At 43.4% G+C, this 21,170-nt stretch overlaps 1 protein-coding gene across 1 annotated transcript; it reads right to left on the reverse strand.

Annotated features, from left to right (window-relative positions):
• Positions 1 to 349: 349 nt before the first annotated feature.
• Positions 350 to 3,328, reverse strand: LOC139581891 (piggyBac transposable element-derived protein 4-like). Its single transcript, XM_071412096.1, has 2 exons — positions 2,375 to 3,328; positions 350 to 472 (listed from the first exon to the last, which is right to left on the reverse strand). The coding sequence occupies exons 1-2, from the start codon at positions 3,326 to 3,328 to the stop codon at positions 350 to 352; spliced, it is 1,077 nt and encodes a 358-aa protein (XP_071268197.1).
• Positions 3,329 to 21,170: the final 17,842 nt, after the last annotated feature.

Consider the following 21,170-nt stretch of genomic DNA (forward strand, 5'->3'; position numbering starts at 1 on the left):
TGTGTGTGTGTGTGTGTGTGTGTGTGTGTGTGTGTGTGTGTGTGTGTGTGTGTGTGTGTGTGTGTGTGTGTGTGTGTGTGTGTGTGTGTGTGTGTGTGTGTGTGTGTGTGTGTGTGTGTGTGTGTGTGTGTGTGTGTGTGTGTGTGTGAGAGAGAAAGAGAGAGAGCGTCTGTGATTGAGTGCAAGTATATTAAAGAGTCACTGCTTCACGCTGTTTTAAAGTCATACACACACACCCCGCTGCACCACTGCAATCCCATAGATCAATAGTGTTTAAGCAGAAAGCTAGGAGCTAGTGGGGGGGCTAGGTGAGGGAAGTGAGAGTGTGCTCTAAATGCCACAGTGCTAATTAAGGATTATTCAGGATGAACTCCTTTTCTTTAAAAGGAACAAAATGGGCCCCGCGAGGGTCTGACACAGAATGGCTCCCCAAGGCCTCTGCCATCTGTGATTCAGGGGCAGGCGAGTGAAACTGCATACACACAGAGAACCAAACAAATAAAGAACCTGGTGTTTCTTCTACCAGTGTTAACATTCAAAAGCATCTGTCTGCACACTGAATACCCATATAAAACTATTTGTATATACCAATTAAACAGCTGGGCATTTCCATGTAAAAAGCATCAACATGGGACGTTTTTAGGAGCATGTCAAATTGGTTTTCAAATGAAAGCTACGAGTCTATATATTTTTTTTAATGAAAGCATATTAACATTTTTCTAACATTTTCCATCCCCCGAAAATTGGATGAAGCAAAAGCTTTGATTTGTACGGAAACAGATGGGAAAAAGAGAAGGAACCCGCACAGTGCTCTTGATACTATCACTGATCTTTAACCCTCCTGTTGTGTTCATTCATTCTGTGTTCCCAGACCAAAATGACCGCCCCATTATAGCTGATTATAAATCCATAATAGTACATATATTATCACCTAATGTTTGTTAGATCTTTTTATCAACTTAAGTTCTTGTGAAAATGACACGTTTTGAACTTCTATTTGCTATTTATGGCCTGTAGGCTTCATTGACCTGAGCTCATACAAATCGTTTGACTATAACAAATACTCAGATGAAACATATTGTGTTATTTATCACAGACTACTTTGTGTCAAAGTTTAACAAGGACATTTGTTTCAAAACCATTTCAAAATTTTAAATAGTGGCACAAAATAACATCTGTTATGTTCCCGGTCAAAACTGACAGTTATGATTTTATTAGCAAAGAAAGGACATAGGCCCCAAAGTACACATTAAAACTTGACTATATTACAAAATGAATGTCTGAACACATTAAACAACAACAGTAACAATAACAGTATTACCAAAAATAACAAAAACATTAACATGTTTGCAATCTGTCAATCAATGGTGGTTACATTTTGTGTGTTCTCATGCACATGTTGGACAATACATGGTGGTTGCTGCTTGAGCCTTGCAAATATATGCACTGCATTTATGGACCATAATGCTCGTTTTGACAACTCTTGGTGCACACAGATTGCACCTCTTCCTTTTGTCTCTTCTGTCTCTGGCGGCCGTAGATCTTGCTTCTGGCTCTTGTATATCTCTCACCAATTCAGCAGAGGATGGTGTTCGAGGAAGGTGTTGGCACCTTTGAATGAGGGGTGCCACCATGGCTTTCCCCAACTCTTATAGGAATAGTCTCCTCTTGAAGATTTTCCCCTGCTTCCAGCTTGGATTCACCTCCATCCACACCAGGAACGCGTTGTATCTCCCGGGTGGCGCAGTGGTCTAGGGCACTGCATCGCAGTGCTAACTGCGCCACCAGAGTCTCTGGGTTCGCGCCCAGGCTGGGCTGGGTTCGCGCCCAGGCTCTGTCGCAGCCGGCCGCAACCGGGAGATCCGTGGGGCGACGCACAATTTGCATAGCGTCGTCCGGGGTAGGGAGGGTTTGGCCGGTAGGGATATCCTTGTCTCAGTATGTAAAAATGTAATAAAATGTATGCACTCTACTGTAAGTCGCTCTGGATAAGAGCGTCTGCTAAATGACTAAAATGTAAATGTAAATGTTGTAGGCCGACACATCTAGGATGTTGAAGAACACCACCATGTTCCAACGTGCCGTCATCCTCTTACAAGAGTATATGCCGGTAACCTGCAAAAGTGCAACAATCAGTAAATAAAATAATGAGTACATACAAGTGATACTTCATGTCTTGCATAGTAACGTGAAAAATTGCATCAAAGCGTTGTTTAATTTATCTAAAACATATTTACATATTCAAGTGAATAGAATTGACTCCATATTGTTCACAAATTCATTTCACAAAACAACATGTCTTATTTTTTTGGTGCAGATAAAACAATCTGGTATTAGAAAAAAAGTATATGAGACTTGAAAGATAAAATGTAACATAATTGATCATGTTTTTCAGCTCCTCTTTGTTCCTGCTGTAATCCAGGACAGCGTTGGGCTTCTTGTCCTCCCTGGTACTCAAAGCGGCATCCCTGTACAGAGTTGTCATCGGGAGCACATTCTTCTTTTTCTTCGGACAGTAGGACACAAGAGTGTGTGTATCGGTGAAGGCAAAGTTAGAGGAAAAACAATCCCTGTCCTTGGTAGTGCGTAACGCAGGAGGCAACTCAGACCTGTTCCTTCTGACCGTTTTTTTGGAGCATCTCCTGAAATTGTCACATGCTATGTTGTGCTCCTGGAGACCTGCAGTCATTTCCGGGACCACCCGCTTCCCCTGGTTTCTTTCCGGAACACCGTCAACAGGTTTCCCGGTGTAAACCTGCATGTTCCAGGCATAACATGTCCTGGCATCACATGCTGCCCATATCTTTATTCCATATTTGGACGGTTTGCTTGGCATGTACTGTTTGAATGTGCAGCATCCCTTAAAAGCGATCAGACGCTCATCCACTGTGATGTCTGGACTTGGGTTATAGATGAGTGGCGGACGCTCCACCCACTTGTGCCAGACCTCTCTGATCGCTGCCAGCTTGTCTTGTTGACGGCGGCCTGGTCTTGTATCACGGTTGTCAAAGCGAATCACCTGTGACAACACTTGAAATGTCTGGAGTGACATAGTGGCATGGAAAATTGCCCGATCAGACTCTGCATCCCATAACCTGGTGGTAGATTTGTTTCTGGATCTGTACACACCAGCCAAAATCAAGAGACCCATGTATGCTTGGATGTCTGTCCGGTCTACCTCGTTCCAGTTGTCTTTGTAAACGCGTCTCCCCTCCAGGTTGGTCATGTTTATCACTGTAGTTTCGATTGTCTCTTTCAGGAACAGTTCGAAGCAGGATTTTATGTCATCAACCTGGGATATGGCGTATCTCGTTGGCCCTGGGGTCATCCTGATAACATTTTCTGCCGACAGCCTAACTCTCCTCTCAGTTGGGGATGAAGACCAGAACAAATTCCATTATTTGACCGGAATGTAACACCAGCCTCAGCAGGGTCCTCTTCCTCATCACTGGATTGTTCCACATCAGTTGTCTCTTGGTCTGGATCATATTCTGTGTTGTCTTCAACTTCTGACACTTCCTCCTATAATGAACCTTCACTGTCAGTCACCTGGTCTCTCTCCTCCTCACCAGTGTCATGATCAAAGATATGATCAAGAGCCTCACATACAGTATATCGTTTGGTCATTGTGCTGTCACAGAATGAATTGTGAGCAAGGTCTCAAAAAAGCTTTATATACTAGAGCTGCGAGAAAAGTTATATATATTATTGAAACAATGTTGCGATTGTTTGTGAGAATGCCAACAGGTGTGGTTCCTGTGGGGGAAAGATTCTATTGGGGAAAGGTTCCCGTGGGGGTTGCCATGGAAGCCAAGAAGGTGAGTGAGGTGTGTGTGTGTGTGTGTGCTCAAACACACATGCATGTGGAGGTCTGGGAGAGGAAGTATGTCCCTCTGATGAATGGGCATGTGCCTGAACAAAATTGTATACACTAATTGTAGTCCCACCCATTCATTTCTAATGACCGGTCATTTTTGACCAGAAACACCTCAGGTGTAAAAAAGTTAAATAAAAACCCAAAATGTAATGAAAATCATCAACATGTATTTTGTGTGTTCAGATGCCCTGTGTGGACAAAGTCATGGAAGCTTATGACAATCAGATTAAATGATCTACATTTTTCAAACTTGTAAATCGGTCCAATTCGACCGGAACACAATAGAAGTGTTCATAAGCTTAACATATCGGCCTCACAGCTTTTGTCAGAGCTTTTGTGAGTTTTTGAAATTAGCACCCTTATATAGACCTAGCCCCACCCACATCCGTTCCACGCATCAAATGTGGTTGGAGGCGAAGGAAAAACAAATAAGTGCTACCAAATTTAACCTGTCTAGGACTGAGCTAGCGGAACCCCGTTCAGCAAGCGGAACCCCTCGCCAACAGCCAATGAAAGTGCAGGGCGCCAAATTCAATCAACAGAAATCTCATAATAAAATTTTCTCAAACATACAAGTATTAGACGCCATTTTAACTATAAAATTCTCGTTAATCCAACCACAGTGTCTGATTTAAAAAAAGCTTTTCGGCAAAAGCAGAACATATCATTATGTTAGGTCAGCAACTAGTCACAGAAAGTATACAGCGATTTTCCAACCAATGAGAGGAGTCAAAAAAAGCTGAAATATTGATAAAATGAATCACTAACCTTTGATATTCTTCATCAGATTGCACTCCCGGGACAACATGTTACACAATACATGTATGTTTTGTTCGATCAAGTTCATATTTATATCCAAAAACCTCAGTTTACATTTGCCTTTGCCTCCAAAACATCCCATGAATTTGCACAGAGCCACATCAAATCACAGAAATACTCATAATAAACATTGATAAAAGATACAAGTGTTATTCACAGATTTAAAGATATGCTTCTCCATAATGCAACCGCTGTGTCAGATTTCAAAAAAACTTTACGGAAAAAGCAAACCATGCAATAATCTGAGTACGGCGCTCAGAGACCAACACAACCCAAGAAGATATACCGTCATGTTGGAGTCAACATATGTCAGAAATAGCATTATAAATATTCACTTACCTTTGATGATCTTCATCAGAATGCACTCCCAGGAATCCCAGTTCCACAATAAATGTTTGATTTGTTCCATAAAGTCCATAATTTATGTCCAAATTCCTCCTTGTTGTTCGGGCAGGTCCAGGCAAAATTTCAGACGAAAAGTCATATTACAGTCCGTAGAAACATGTCAAACGATGTATAGAATCAATCTTTAGGATGTTTTTAACATAAATATTCAATAATGTTCCAACCGGAGAATTCCTTTGTCTTTAGAAAAGCAATGGAACAGAGCTCGCTCTCACGTGAACGAGCGTCACGAGCTCAAGGCATTCTGGCAGACCTCTGACTCATTCCCCTCTCATTCGGCCCCACTTCACAGTAGAAGCATCAAACAAGGTTATATAGACTGGTGACATCTAGTGGAAGCCTTAGGGAGTGCAACATGACCCATATCCCACTGTATCTTCAATAGGGAATGAGTTGAAAAACGTTCAACCTCAGATTTCCCACTTCCTGGTTGGATTTTTTCTCAGGTTTTTGCCTGCCATATGAGTTCTGTTATACTCACAGACATCATTCAAACAGTTTTAGAAACTTCTGAGTGGTTTCTATCAAAATATACTAATAATATGCATATATTAGCACCTGGGACTGAGTAGCAGGCAGTTTACTCTGGGCACGCTTTTCATCCAAACGTGAAAATGCTGCCCCGAAACATTGGCTTGTGCCTTGTAATTCAGTTACCAAAAACAACACACACATTTTCTATTTTCCTCATGAGAAGGGAGGACAATCAAAGTTCATAGAAGCAACAAGTAAAAGTAGACCTACCAATTAGTTAGCATTTTTAAAGATTCAACGTTTGTTAATGAATTACTAAGCAATTAAAACTCATAATTCTGTTACCAAATCTGTAACGGACTGACCCAAAAAATCTGTAACGCAATTACTGCAATTTAATTGACTACAATGGGAAATCAGAGTAGTCATAAAACAACGTTGCGTCTAGCTACTGTCCTCTCTTCCACTGGCATAATGTCTCTCTTTCCAGTTAATGTCACCTCTCCAGGCTCTTACTGACACCTACCACCTACCCTCTTTCCATTTACTGTAACACGCATCCTCACCCACTGAGCACCGACCCTACATGGATGTTGAAAAGTAGTTTGGTAAGTCCACCCTGGGCGGACCAAAGCTCAACCAATCATAGATGTCTATGTTTCATAGTACAGTACAGCACAGCACAGTAGAGTTTCAGTACAGTACAGTACATTAAAGTAAAGAAAAGTAGAGTACAGTATTGTACCGTACTGTACACATACAGTTGAAGTCGGAAGTTTACATACACTTATGTTGGGAGTCATTAAAACTCATTTTCAATCATTTCTTGTTAAAAAACTATAGTTTTGGCAAGTTGGTTAGGACATCTGCTTTCTGCATGACACAAGTAATTTTTCCAACAATTGTTTACAGACAGATTATTTCACTTATAATTCACTGTATCACAATTCCAGTGGGTCAGAAGTTTACATACACTAAGTTGACTGTGCCTTTAAACAGCTTGGAAAATTACAGAAAATTATGTCATGGCTTTAGAAGCTTCTGATAGGCTAATTGACATCATTTGTGTCAAATGAAGCTGTACCTGTGGGTGTATTTCAAGGCCTACCTTCAAACTCAGTGCTTCTTCTCTTGACATCATGAGAAAATCTAAAGAAATCAGCCAAGACCTCAGAAAAAAGATTGTAGACCTCCAAAAGTCTGTACGCAAGTATAAACACCATGAAACCACGCAGCCATCGTACCGCTCAGGAAGGAGGCAGGCTCTGTCTCCTAGAGATGAATGTACTTTGGTGTGAAAAATGCAAATCAATCCCAGAACAACAGCGAAGGACCTTATGAAGATGCTGGAGGAAACAGGTACAAAGTATCTATATCCACAGTAAAATAAGTTCTATATCGACATAACCTGAAAGGCCGCTCAGCAAGGAAGAAGCCACTGCTCCAAAACCACCATAAAAAAGCCAGACTACGGTTTGCAACTGCACATGGGGACAAAGATCGTACTTTTTGGAGAAATGTCTTCTGGTCTGATGAAACAAAAATAGAACTGTTTGGCCATAATGATCATCGTTATGTTTGGAGGAAAAACTGGGATGCTTGCAAGCCAAAGAACACCATCCCAACCGTGAAGCACAGGGGTGGCAGCATCATGTTCTGGGGGTGCTTTACTGCAAGAGGGAATGGTGCACTTCACAAAATAGATGGCATCATGAGAGGGGAAAATTATGTGGATATATTGAAGCAACATCTCAAGACATCAGTCAGGAAGTTAAAGCTTGGTCGCAAATGGGTCTTCCAAATGGACATTGATCCCAAACATACTTCCAAAGTTGTGGCAAAATGGCTTAAGGACAACAAAGTCAAGGTATTGGAGTGGCCATCACAAAGCCCTGACCTCAATCCAATAGACCATTTGTGGGCAGAACTGAAAAAGCTTGTACGAGCAAGGAGGCCTACAAACCTGACTCAGTTACACCAGCTCTGTCAGGAGGAATGGGCCAAAATTCACCTAACTTATTGTGGGAAGCTTGTGGAAGTCTACACGAAACGTTTGACCCAAGTTACACAATTTAAAGGCAATGCTACCAAATACTAATTGAGTGTATGTAAACGTCTGACCCACTGGGAATGTGATGAAAGAAATAAAAGCTGAAGTAATTCTCTCTACTATTATTCTGACATTTCACATTCTTAAAATAAAGTGGTGATCCTAACTGACCTAATGACAGGGAATCTTTGCTAGGATTAAATGTCAGGAATTGAGCCTCCCGAGTGGCGCAGTGGTCTAGGGCACTGCATCGCAGCGCTAGCTGCGCCACCAGAGTCTCTGGGTTCGCGCCCAGGCTCTGTCGCAGCCGGCCGCGACCGGGAGGTCCGTGGGGCGACGCACAATTGGCCTAGTGTCGTTTGGCCGGTAGGGATATCCTTGTCTCATCGCACTCCAGCGACTCTTGTGGCGGGCCGGGCGCAGTGCGCGCTAACCGAGGGGGCCAGGTGCACAGTGTTTCCTCCGACACATTGGTGCGGCTGGCTTCCGGGTTGGAGCGCGCTGTGTTAAGAAGCAGTGCGGCTTGGTTGGGTTGTGCTTCGGAGGACGCATGGCTTTCGACCTTCGTCTCTCCCGAGCCCGTACGGGAGTTGTAGCGATGAGACAAGATAGTAATTACTAGCGATTGGATACCACGAAAATTGGGGGGAAAAGGGGGTAAAATGTGTATGTTTACTGTAGTCTACCTTACTCTACTGTGCTGTACTGTACTGTCTAGACATGTGAAACACATCTATGATTGGTTCAGATTTGGTCTGTTCCGGATCAACCAAATGTGATCTTGTTTGGGGGGTGGAGGTCATTCGAATAATAGCCAGTGCGTAGAATAACAACCACAAATGCAAAATGAGGATATTGCATATTTCTACCTGTGCTTATTCAGGATACATCACTATGAAGACAATTATATTATTATCCATAATTATGTATTTCTGTGTAGTACAGATCAGGGACCAATGGTGTAATTCCGTTACCGTAATTGCATTGCCAGATGTAAATCCACTTATCCAAAACAATTGTTTTCAACTCAAGCGGGGTTTCTCAATGTGCATACCACCGTGCTCCGAGCACACAAATTGGAGAATGCATCAGTCGGAGTCCAAATCAAAGTATGCGAAATGGAGCATGGAGGGAACATCTTGGATGCCTACTCCGCTTGTACACATTTCAAAGCATGCATCGATTCAAGCTTCAATGAAAAGTATAGACAGCAATATGACGCAACCACGTAAAAAATGTGCAACATTTCTTGAAATCAATGGTGGACATTATTTGGGCTATAGCAAGATAAAATAACCCCCGATGTCAGAATGAAATGTTGCCTATTCACATCTCATATGTTGCCTGACCACAATGTTTCATCTTGATACGTTAATAAATACATTCTGTGTTATTTTTGGCATGTTTACCTGCCTACAATACCCACTGTAGTGTGTGTAGATCACAACCCAATAGTAAATCTATAAGGCTAACTGGCTGGCTAGCCACGAAGAATTGTTCGATTCTCGTGTCCCAACTCCTGCCCTCTCACTTCAGAAAATACAATCTGACAGTGAGGACGGTGACCAGTGCTGACTGCGTGATAATATCAGCCAACCACAACTGGTTGTAGTCACTGGGAAGTCCCACACGAGATACTCTCTCAGTGCTTCCTCCCGCTATCGCCGTCTAGCTGCCCTCCTCTGGAAAGATATCCTCCTAGCCGTCGGGTCCGTGTATCATCCGGGTAGCTAGTACCAGGTTACATTGACATGGTTTACCAGGGTTGCTGTGTAGTAGCCCATCTACCCATCGATCATGATACGTGATAGCTAGCCAGGTAACTTAAGCAGCTTGCTAAATAACTATGGATGATGACTTGGGATAGCTACTGCACTAGCAGCAAGTTACCTTTTGCTAGTAGACAAGTAGGGTCATTAGCTATCTATGTGAATGTTCTATATCAGCATGATGTTTAAAATGTTGCAAGCTAATGCATATAACACAAAACACAAGTAGTGTCTTGCTAAAGTTATTTAGATGAATTATGATTTAGCAATTGATGACTCATTTTAGTCTAAAAGGTCAAAAGTAATGCAGAAGCATGGGAGTGTAATGTCAAATGTATGCGTTCTCCACACTCTTGTCCTATTAAGTATTTACACTAGAGAATGCCCTCGAAGAACGCACTCAGAGAATGGGAGTGTGGAAACCGGTAGTATGCATATTGAGAAACACTCAAGTTGTCATGTCATAGCTGACACCCCATTCTTTCTGCAAACATCTTTGACTCGTAATTCATAGTTTTTGGACAACGTTGTCACATAAAAAACCAAGGACAATTTTTTAATAATAATTATGTTGCCAAATTATGCATTCTGCACACTTCTTCCAATAATTGTGTTTTTGTAAAATGTTTTGTAAATTGTTCAAAATACTCCTTTTGCAAAGAGTTGTATGGATTGTTAAACTTTGAAATCAATGGTTTTTGTTTGGCATACCTTTTAAAGGGAACAATCTGAGTCAATGCGTAATTCCGTTACCGTTCAATTGCCCAGCTGCATATCAAATTAGTAAATCAAGGGTTTTACAAATGTGGCCTTTTGCTGCTGTTGGTTTTCCCAGTATGAACTCTTCCAAAAACATGACCCCCAACACACTCTCCTGGCCATTTGTGACAAACAAACTCAAAGGCCAAGCACTTTGCCAGATCCTAACTCTTTACTACTACAGTGTTAACCCAATGCTTTATCTCTACGATTAACAGCACAACATAGTAGAGCGACAGGTAAATGTAAAGATACGGCTGCTGATTGACATTTTAGGGAGACAGACAGAGAGAGAGAGAGAGAGAGGGGGGAGAGAGAGAGAGACAGAGAGAGAGAGAGGGGAGAGAGAGAGAGACAGAGAGAGAGAGAGAGAGAGAGAGGGGAGAGAGAGCCAGAGAGAGAGCCAGAGAGAGAGACAGAGAGAGAGAGGGAGGGGAGAGAGGGAGAGGGAGAGAGAGAGGGGAGAGAGAGAGAGACAGAGAGAGAGAGAGGGGAGAGAGAGAGAGAGAGAGAGAGAGGGAGGGGGGGGAGAGAGGAGAGAGAGGAGAGAGAGAGAGAAACAAACACCGGATGGCTTGGGCTAGCCCACGCTGTTCCTTGTCATTTTGCCAGCCTGGCTCTGTGATGTGGCTTGGCTTCGGACATTAATCATTGATGACTCTGGAGAGCATGGGTCTCCTGTGTGTGTGTGTGTGTGTGTGTGTGTGTGTGTGTGTGTGTGTGTGTGTGTGTGTGTGTGTGTGTGTGTGTGTGTGTGTGTGTGTGTGTGTGTGTGTGTGTGTGTGTGTGTGTGTGTGTGTGTGTGTGTGTGTGTGTGTGTGTGTGTGTGTGTGTGTGTGTGTGTCACTGCCAGCAGTGTTATATACAGTCATGGCTTTTGTGCAGTGGACACTATGGACTACAAAGTCTCAGGGGAAATCTGAGCCCCTCATATCAGCAGTACCCTCCCTCTATCATATTAACCCCACAGAGACACGGATACACACACACACAGGTGGTCCGCTGTGACACTGATAACCATCTGTGAATAAATATGTGGGCTCTGGTGTATCTGTCTGTTTATGCGTTTATGCTTGTGTGTGTTTGTCCTGCATGCTGTTATTATGTGTAGATATTTAGGAGTTTACCTCATCCTGTGTTTGTGTTTATATTTGTGTCCGCCCATGTCCATGTCTTCCTCTGTGTGTGTGTGTGTGTTTATGTGTGTGTTCGTATCCAGCCATGTCCATGTCTGTCTCTGTGTGTGTGTCCGCCCATGTCCATGTCTGTGTGTGTGTGTGTGTGTGTGTGTGTGTGTGTGTGTGTGTGTGTGTGTGTGTGTGTGTGTGTGTGTGTGTGTGTGTGTGTGTGTGTGTGTGTGTGTGTGTGTGTGTGTGTGTGTGTGTGTGTGTGTGTGTGTGTGTGTGTGTCCAGCCATGTACATGTTTCTGTGTGTGTGTGTGTGTGTGTGTACGTTATGTGTCCGTGTGTTTCAGAGAAATGTGAGAATCCTTGAGTTGTGGTGCATAGACTTAGTGTCTGACAGCCGGGCCCTGGGGAAAGCCTTATCCTGACACCTCGGAGACGCAGAGGAAAAAGCATAAACACACTTATCCTCTGTGGAGATGCACCACTGGCTAAAAATAATCCTGAGGTTCACCACACGTTGTTACTCCTCGCCGCCTACCAGTGAGAAAATATAATCACGCTTACCAATGTCTATTCTCAGACCACACGGTTTCAAGAAATCGAGAGCACTAATCACCTCCTTTCTCTCCACTTAAACAGCATAAATTAGAGTAAAGATTATTAAAGAATGTGTTCTCAAACGTCGTATATCATATTAACACCCCATTCTGTCACTTCTCCTGAGTTTTCAGTCAACATCTATGCATTTTCTTCTGATCTACTACACGCTAAATAAAGCTATCAGCTAATGAAACCACAGTGTTGAAATCCTATTTATGGCCATCTACGTATCCCTCAGAAGATGAACATGACAGGAATAAGTTGTGTTAAGAAGATAACAGTATGCTACCTATATAGACCAGTGGCATGTGTTTATAGATGCCAACGGAAGCCAGGCTGCCCCAAAAAATCATTATGTTACTTTAATATCAATTTCATCTGAGCGAGGGAAACAGCGCCCTCTAAAGCCCACACAGTTCTGTGGCGTTGTCTGTCATCTGTGGCGTCGTGCTATCACTATGCACCGTGCAGCCGAGCAGACTGGGTAAAAATGACAGATGCATTAAGATGTAATGGGGCGGTCAGTAAAACAAACCTTTGCATCAGAGCATTGCTCTGTCTGCCACATCTCCAGCATCATCAGGACGCTGACTTTGACAGATCGGCCACTCGCCTTTCAATACCAGCCATTGAGAGAGAGAAAGAAAAAAAGAGAGGGAGGCAGCAATGTCTCTTAAGCTGTAGACCCCATTACTTTGAAAGTAGAAAACAATGAAATAAAGAATAGAGAGAGAGAGAGAGATAGATAATGGGCTTGTTTTGAGGTTTCATTTTGAGTCACTCAACTTTTTCTCGCGGAGAGCAGGAGGAACAATGCCGGCGCTCACTCACCGGGACTATCTTGATTGCCACAGTAACAGCTCTTCTGTCCAAGGGCCAATCGGGCGCCTCTTTGTCAATAAAGAAGGTGAGTAGCAGCCTCTCTGGCTGGAGTGACCCGCCACAATTGCTACTTGACCTGTGTCACATCCCAGGCGCGAGAAAATACACACACCGGTAGAGAATACTCACTGTCAAGTCAACAGCAAACACCCACCAGACAGCATGTATAGGGAATAATACACAGCCTCGTGTCACTTCACTTGGTACGAAAAACAGAGAACTGCAACAGAAGACGACTCCGGAACAAGGTGATACAGACTACGAATGACTGCCATTTACACACGCTGAGCGATTGAAGTAGACTAAATAATATCATAGACTGTCTGCTGCTTTTATGTTCCATTGAGGTTTTTTGTGTACATACAAATACTTGCTTGTTGATACTCACGCAGAGCTTTTACACACAGCAAGAAACAGGCACAATGCATTGTGGGCTTTGTGGTGACACACCTGGATCTCTGGGGGTCCAATGGGATCCCACGTTTTCTGATAACAAGACAGATATCTGACTGATAATTTTCTCAACATGTTGTCAAGGTGAATTCACGGGTGCGTTCAGTACACGACACATTCTATGTAACAACGGGGCTTGTTGTTAATTGGAATGACAAAGGGGAGAGACTTCCTGTAGAATCTATAATACCACCTTTTGTGAAGATGATGCAGGTGTATCTACAGTGTAGACGACACCAAAAGGTGGTATAATCAACACAACGAAACAGACGAATAGCCATGTGAAAAAACACTGCCTGACTCAACAGCAGAGAGAGAGAGAGAGAGAGAGAGAGAGAGAGAGAGAGAGAGAGAGAGAGAGAGAGAGAGAGAGAGAGAGAGAGAGAGAGAGAGAGAGAGAGAGAGAGAGAGAGAGAGAGAGAGACATTCAACAGTCGGCAGTCACATTACAAATACCTTTGGGAGCCGGCCACATTAAAAGTACAAAGAGTGTGATAGGAAGCCATATTAATGCTTATTTAATGAGCTTGGCCCTTCTGTCCCCAGCCTGGCACTCCGTGGGCCTGGTTCTTTGTCTGGTTCTCCCTCCCCACTCCACCACCACATCTGGCGCCTAGTAACTCAAACTATAGGATTACTGGGAAAAGAAGAGTCATTTCATACGGACATGCTCCCTCTGAGGGGAGGGAGGGGAAAGGAAAGGAGGGGACAGGAAAGCATGGTGAATCCCTTTCCTAATCACAGACTGACTCATCTCCTAATCCCATTCTGACATGGGAATGTCCTGTTATCACAGGCTGGTGGGAGGGTTACACAGAAAAACAAGGCCGGGATATGTTTCATTACGAGACAAAGTAGCTTAAATTACCATTTATAAACTATGTTCAAACAAAACCAGACATGCTGAGCTTAACGCTCCCTCTAACGCAGACTTATTAAGCCTGATACACACTGGTACATTTCAGAACCCAATACACCATATACTGTATGTGCACTACCTAACAGAAATTCACTGGCTCACATAGGCTTAAGCTGAAACTGAAAGAGATGGAAGGAGGCAGTATTAGCAGGGAGCGAGGCAGGGAGAGTCAGAGTGAGACAATGGGAAGATCTCAGTTGCATACTCCCTTGTGTCCATGCTCCTCGTCTCCTTCTCAAAACCCATTGGATGAGAAAGCCATAGGTCCCTCCCCTCTGACCTCCTCCTCCAGTGGGTTTTGAGAAGGAGACGAGGCGAGAGGACGCGCGGAGTATGCAATTGAGATTGTTCCAAGGGGAGAGAGTAGGAGAGAGCCAAGGAAGAAGGCCTCACTGGATTTTCCTTCTCTGACAAGATTAACTGGAATGAAACAGGAAAAAAAAAACATTTAAACTGCTCATCTGTATCAAACAGAACAGACAGGCCCATAACTCACCAGCAACAATTATCCAGGGTGCATTACATTAACAGCCCCACACCATTATAATTTGGCTCAATTTCTCCTTCAGACGGGCTGTTTTGTCAGTGAGATATCAGAGTTATAACCAGAACTCACACTGAGTGATAACTCAGAAAAAAAACATACAAGGAACAAAACACACCCATATACAGACATGGGCACACACACTCGATACACACATAATATCCTGGTATGTACAACACAAAACAACATTCCTCCTGTGACTTGTTTAAACCTCCAGAACAGGTACTGTAGAATTTTGATCCAATCTTGGCACCAAACCTGACCAACTGAGCTAATTGATCAGTTCAATGATTGCCTAAATTCAACACACCTGGTCTTGCAGGTGGGTTAAATCAAAAACATGAAGTGCCTGTATGTGTGTGTGTGTGTGTGTGTGTGTGTGTGTGTGTGTGTGTGTGTGTGTGTGTGTGTGTGTGTGTGTGTGTGTGTGTGTGTGTGTGTGTGTGTGTGTGTGTGTGTGTGTGTGTATGCATCAAAGAGCATAGTCTTGGAGGTTGACAGAGTGTGTTGTTGGATTCTCTACCTCTAACCCTATTACAGGGGCTGAGTCACTGGCTTACTGGTGCTCTTTCATGCCGTCCCTAGGAGGGGTGCGTCACTTGAGTGGGTTGAGTTACTGACGTGATCTTCCTGTCTGGGTTGGCGCCCCCCCTTGGTTTGTGCTGTGGTGGAGATCTTTGGGGGCTATACTCGGCCTTGTCTCAGAATTGTAAGTTGGTGGTTGAAGATATCCCTCTAGTGGTGCGGGGGCTGTGCTTTGGCAAAGTGGGTGGGGTTATATCGTTCCTGTTTGGCCCTGTCCGGGGGTATCATCGGATGGGGCCACAGTGTCTCCTGACCCCTCCTGTCTCAGCCTCCAGTATTTATGCTGCAGTAGTTTGTGTCGGGGGGCTAGGGCCAGTTGGTTATATCTGGAGTACTTCTCCTGTCTTATCCAGTGTCCTGTGTGAATTTAAGTATGCTCTCTCTAATTCTCTCCTTCTCTCTTTCTTTCTCTCTCTCGGAGGACCTGAGCCCTAGGACCATACGTCAGGACTACTGGGCATGATGACTCCTTGCTGTCCCCAGTCCACCTGGCCTTGCTGCTGTCCCAGTTTCAACTGTTCTGCCTGCGGTTATGGAACCCCTACCTGTCCCAGACCTGCTGTTTTCAACTCTTAATGATCGGCTATGAAAAACCAACTGACATTTATTCCTGATTATTATTTGACCATGCTTGTCATTTATGAACATTTTGAACATCTTGGCTCTCTCTAATTCTCTCCTTCTCTCTTTCTTTCTCTCTCTCGGAGGAACTGAGCCCTAGGACCATACGTCAGGACTACCGGCATGATGACTCCTTGCTGTCCCCAGTCCACCTGGCCTTGCTGCTGTCCCAGTTTCAACTGTTCTGCCTGCGGTTATGGAACCCCTACCTGTCCCAGACCTGCTGTTTTCAACTCTTAATTATCGGCTATGAAAAGCCAACTGACATTTATTCCTGATTATTATTTGACCATGCTTGTCATTTATGAACATTTTGAACATCTTGGCCATGTTCTGTTATAATCTCCACCCGGCACAGCCAGAAGAGGACTGGCCACCCCTCATAGCCTGGTTCCTCTCTAGGTTTCTTCCTAGGTTTTGGCCTTTCTAGGGAGTTTTTCCTAGCCACCGTGCTTCTACACCTGCATTGCTTGCTGTTTGGGGTTTTAGGCTGGGTTTCTGTACAGCACTTCGAGATATTAGCTGATGTACGAAGGGCTATATAAAATAAACTTGATTGATTGATTGATTTGTAACCCTTAAGGAACATCGGCTGGTTCGCCACTTTGAATTTCGACCCTTCTCTAACTGTCACGTCCTGACCAAAGAGAGCCCTTGGTTCTCTATGGTGTAGTAAGTCAGGGTGTGACTAGAGGGTGTTCTAGTTCTATATTTCTATGTTGGTGTTTTGTATGGTTCCCAATTAGAGGCAGCTGGTAATCGTTGCCTCTAATTGGGGATCATATTTAGGTAGCCATTTTTCCCACCTGTGTTTGTGGGATATTATTTGTGTTTGTGCTTGTAGCACCACTGAGGTTACATTTCGTTGCCAGTTTATTGTTTTTTTGAGAAGTTTCACTGCAAATAAAGATGTGGAACTGAACACACGCTGCGCCTTGGTCCCGTCCTTAATAGGAACGTGACACTAACGAGGTTACCCCAGGAGGCCCTCCCCCTAAACCCCCTTCTCTCACTTGTTTTTTACAATAATCCCCAAGTGGTAGAACATGGGTGGGAGGTAAGTCACATTTTGTCACAATTGTTGAGTTTGAAGGGAGCATCCATCCTTTATTAACAGTATGGAGAGAGGGAGAGCGAGACAGGGATCTGTGAATGCTTGACTAGCTCTGATTCGACGGGGACTGCAGTAACACGGTTACCACAGCGATAGTGACGAACAAGAAGCTTTGTTTCAAAGCCATGTTTGTTTACTTGTTTTGATTATTTATTTTGTAGGACATTAATTTAGGCAGACAAGGAGACAGTGGAAATTATCAAGTAAATAATGAAGAACATTTTCACGTGAAAAGTGACGGGTGAGAGTTTTAACTACTCTCAACTCATATTTGATTAAAATGTGTGTTCTTTGTAATCTTTTTCCGGGGGTTTCTTCTCTAAAATGGTCCTTATCAGACATTTTCATAGATCAAACGCTGCCTCAAGGGGAAAAGCGGGGGGAAGTAGAACAAGGTCACATGTCGGGTCTGGCCTCAGCAACAGGGCCATAACTACATATGAGTACACCGAGGTCTGGACCTATGGAAAAAAATAATAATTGAAACAGGAAGAAAGAGTGTAAAAACATTAGGATGGCATAAACTGGTGAAGCTATGATCCCTTATTGCTGTCACTTGTTAAAGCCACTTCAATCACTGTAGATGAATGGGAGGAGACAGGTTAAAGAAGGATTTTTATGCCATGAGACAATTGAGACATGGATTGGGTATGTGTGCCATTCAGAGGGTGAAAGGGCAAGACAAAAGATTTAAGTGCTTTTGAACCGGGTTTTGTAGCAGGTGCCAGGCGCACCAGTATGAATGTGTCAAGAACTGCAACGCTGCTGGGTTTTTCGCGCTCAACAGTTTCCCATGTGTATCAAAAATGGTCCACCACCCAAAGACATCCAGTCAACTTGACACAACTGTGGGTGGGAAGCATTGGAGTCAACATGGGTCAACATGCCTGTGGAACACTTTTGAGACCCTGTAGAGTCATGCCTCCACAAATTGAGGCTGTTCTGAGGGCAAAAGTGTGTGGGGGGGGAGTGGGGAGGTGCAACTCAATATTAGGAAGGTGTTCTCTAATGTTGTGTATTCATAGTGAACAATAAATTAAATATTGCACCCAGCGTTGATCAAACCTCAGAACGATTGTGGAATCATGAACAGCGGTATGTTCGCCTGCGTCCCCCGGATTTACCTCAGAGATTTTTCTCTCAAGAGGCACGGATGTTTGCCGAACAAAATATAACATCCCGCAACTCCTGCCGCGTGTACAGACACCCCCCAAACAAACGAAAACTGACTCTCTGAGAATGAGTGCACAAGTAGATAGTCGCTTATAGACACACTATATATATACAAATATATGTGGACACCCATTCAAATTAGTGGATTTAGCTATTTCAGCCACGCCTGTTGCTGACATGTGTATAAAATCGAGCACACAGCAATTCAATCTCCATAGACAAAGAGTGGCAGTGGAATGGCTTTACTGAAGAGGTCAGTGACTTTCAACGTGGCACAGTCATAGGATGTCACCTTTCCAACAAGTCAGTTCATAACGTTTCTGCCCTGCTAGTGCTGCCCCGGTCAACTGTAAGTGCTGTTATTGGGAAGTAGACACGTCTAGGAAGAACAAGAATGTGCAATGCCAAGCGTCGGCTGGAGTGGTGTAAAGCTTGCAGCCATTGGATTCTGGAGCAGTAGAAATGTGTTCTCTGGAGTGATGAATCACACTTCACCATCTGGCAGTTCGACAGACGAATCGGGGTTTGGTGGATACCAGGAGAATGCTACCTGCCCCAATGCATAGTGCCCACTGAAAAGTTTGGTGGATGAGGAATAACGGTCTGGGGCTGTTATTCATGGTTCGGGCTAGGCCCCTTAGTTCCAGTCAAATTTTAACGCTACAGCATACAATTATATTCAAATTTTATTTGTCACATGCGCCGAATACAACAAGGGTAGACCTTACCGTGAAATGCTTACAAGCCCTTAACCAGCAGTGAAGTTCAAGAAGAGTTAAGAAAATATTTACCAAATAAACTAAAGTAAAAAATTTAAAATAATAAAAAGTAACACAATAACATAACAATAACGAGGCTATATACAGGGGGTCAGTGTGCAGGGGTACAGGTTAGTTGAGGTCATTTGTACATGTAGGTAGGAGTGAAGTGACTATGCATAGATAATAAAAAGCGAGTAGCAGCAGTGTACACATTAGGGGGGGGGGGGGGGGGGGTCAATGTAAATAGTCTGGGGGCCATTTGATTAATTGTTCAGGGGTTAGAAGAGTTCCATACAGAAATGGTTTGTCGAGATTGGTGTGGAAGAACTTGACTGGCCTGCACAGAGCCCTGACCTCAACCCCATCAAACACCTTTGGGATGAATTGGAATGCCGACTGCGAGCCAATGGAGACTGTGAAAGCAGAAAAGGGGGGACCAACTCCACATTGACGCCCATGATTTTGGAATGAGATGTTCGACGAGCACTTTTGGTCATGTAGTGTAGGTCAATCAGTCAGGTAGCTAGCTGCCAGCAGAGACTTTTATTGTAATAACATTGAAGAGGCTCTGGCTAGTATTACTTAGCCAGCTAGAAGGATGACGTAAGAAGCTAATGTTAAACGGAGCTTACCTCAGCAGAAGCAAAAAAGTCTCTATAAGTTCTCATAATAACTTAACTTTACATAGAGTAGGCTACTGAGGCAGACAGTGAGGTGGTGCTCAGTGGTGAGGCTTAGGCAGGCTGCAATGCATGCAGGAGTAAGCAGAGGAGACAGAGAGAGAGAGAGGAAGCGAGCAGAGATAGAGGTTAGTGGTTCCCAAACTTAGGGTCGGGCCCTATGTGGGGTCCCCTGACAAAAGCTATACTAATCTTGTCAAACTTAACAAAATCGAAGATATGTTTCAATGTGAACATCTCCACTTTGGCCTATCTTCCCTATAGGCCAACATTCAAATGCTACCAACATGCAAACAGTATAGTTCTAAACATGTCATACGTTTTTGTTTTTAGCGGTTTTATCCTGATCGCACACTGGAGTTTATAGTTTACCCATTACCCACCGTTTTTACCACTACATCACCGGTATTAATACAGAATCGTAACTAATATTCTATTAATTCATGTGAATGTGATAATATGATCATCTGTGTGCTCAAATGATGTCTGTTTGTGTGGCGTTTGATTAATAATGACTAGGAATGCAAACGTGAACACTATGTCATTTCAGAAAATAAATATTTTTGTAAAGAATTTATGATTTTATGCAATTCATCATTACAACTGTTTGTACAGTCGCTAATGCTACTTGTCAGTGTGAATCATTTCTCATATTGCCACACTTTCAGAGGATATAACTTCACATTTGTATAGCTAATAGGGCATGCGTTTTCCCAAAACGCAAATTCTGTTTATGGTCCTGCTCAGCACAACCCCCATAGAGATGCGATCCCTCCACCCTCCACCCCACACAGACCAGACCAGAGAAATTAGATCCGGCCAGTTGAGAACAATGAGCCTTCTATCTCTCCTCAATGAGCTCCATGAGGATCTGCAGTTGTCTGCTCTTCCTTATTAGCTTATCTGTGACCTTTCACTCTGTGTGACTCGACAATAGAAGCGGAGTAGAATCAGAGCTTTATTTGATGAATCACAGGGGTCATCAGCCCAAAGAGAAGAGGAAACATCACCCCCTCAGTCATATGCCACTTCCTGCTCATAATCATAATCATGCTGACTAAATTTCCCCTTACTAATGCTAGACTGTAAATCTTCCAATTCCCCACCGCTAACAGGGGTTGAACAAGTGAACACATGCAAGTCATATAAGTTCACCGTTTAAACAGTTTTTGCCAGGTGTTTGTACAGAATAATTCCTCCTTGACATTTCCTGTTGAATAAAAGCAACTGTAGATAGCTGATGTAACCTTTAAACAGGCAGAATCCATTCAACATCAGAGACGTTCTATGAGAGAATTCAATACCACAGCAAACGTCAGGACAAAGAAGTAGGTACACACTCTCCCGCTGGCACAACAAGGAACAAAAACATATTTGGAGATTACCTCTGCTGTTGTTCATTATTTTTCTCTTCAACCTTAGCGTCTTTTTCAAACACAGCTTGAGTGTGCACCTCTCTGGGCTTCAATACCACATTGTAATAATGTGACAAATCCTACCACCTCACTGCTGCTTTTCTCTTATGTGACTTCAAAAACAATGTCTCCTTGTACACAC

Source organism: Salvelinus alpinus, chromosome 7 (genome assembly GCF_045679555.1).
Source record: "Salvelinus alpinus chromosome 7, SLU_Salpinus.1, whole genome shotgun sequence".
Classification (NCBI taxonomy): Eukaryota; Metazoa; Chordata; class Actinopteri; order Salmoniformes; family Salmonidae; genus Salvelinus; species Salvelinus alpinus.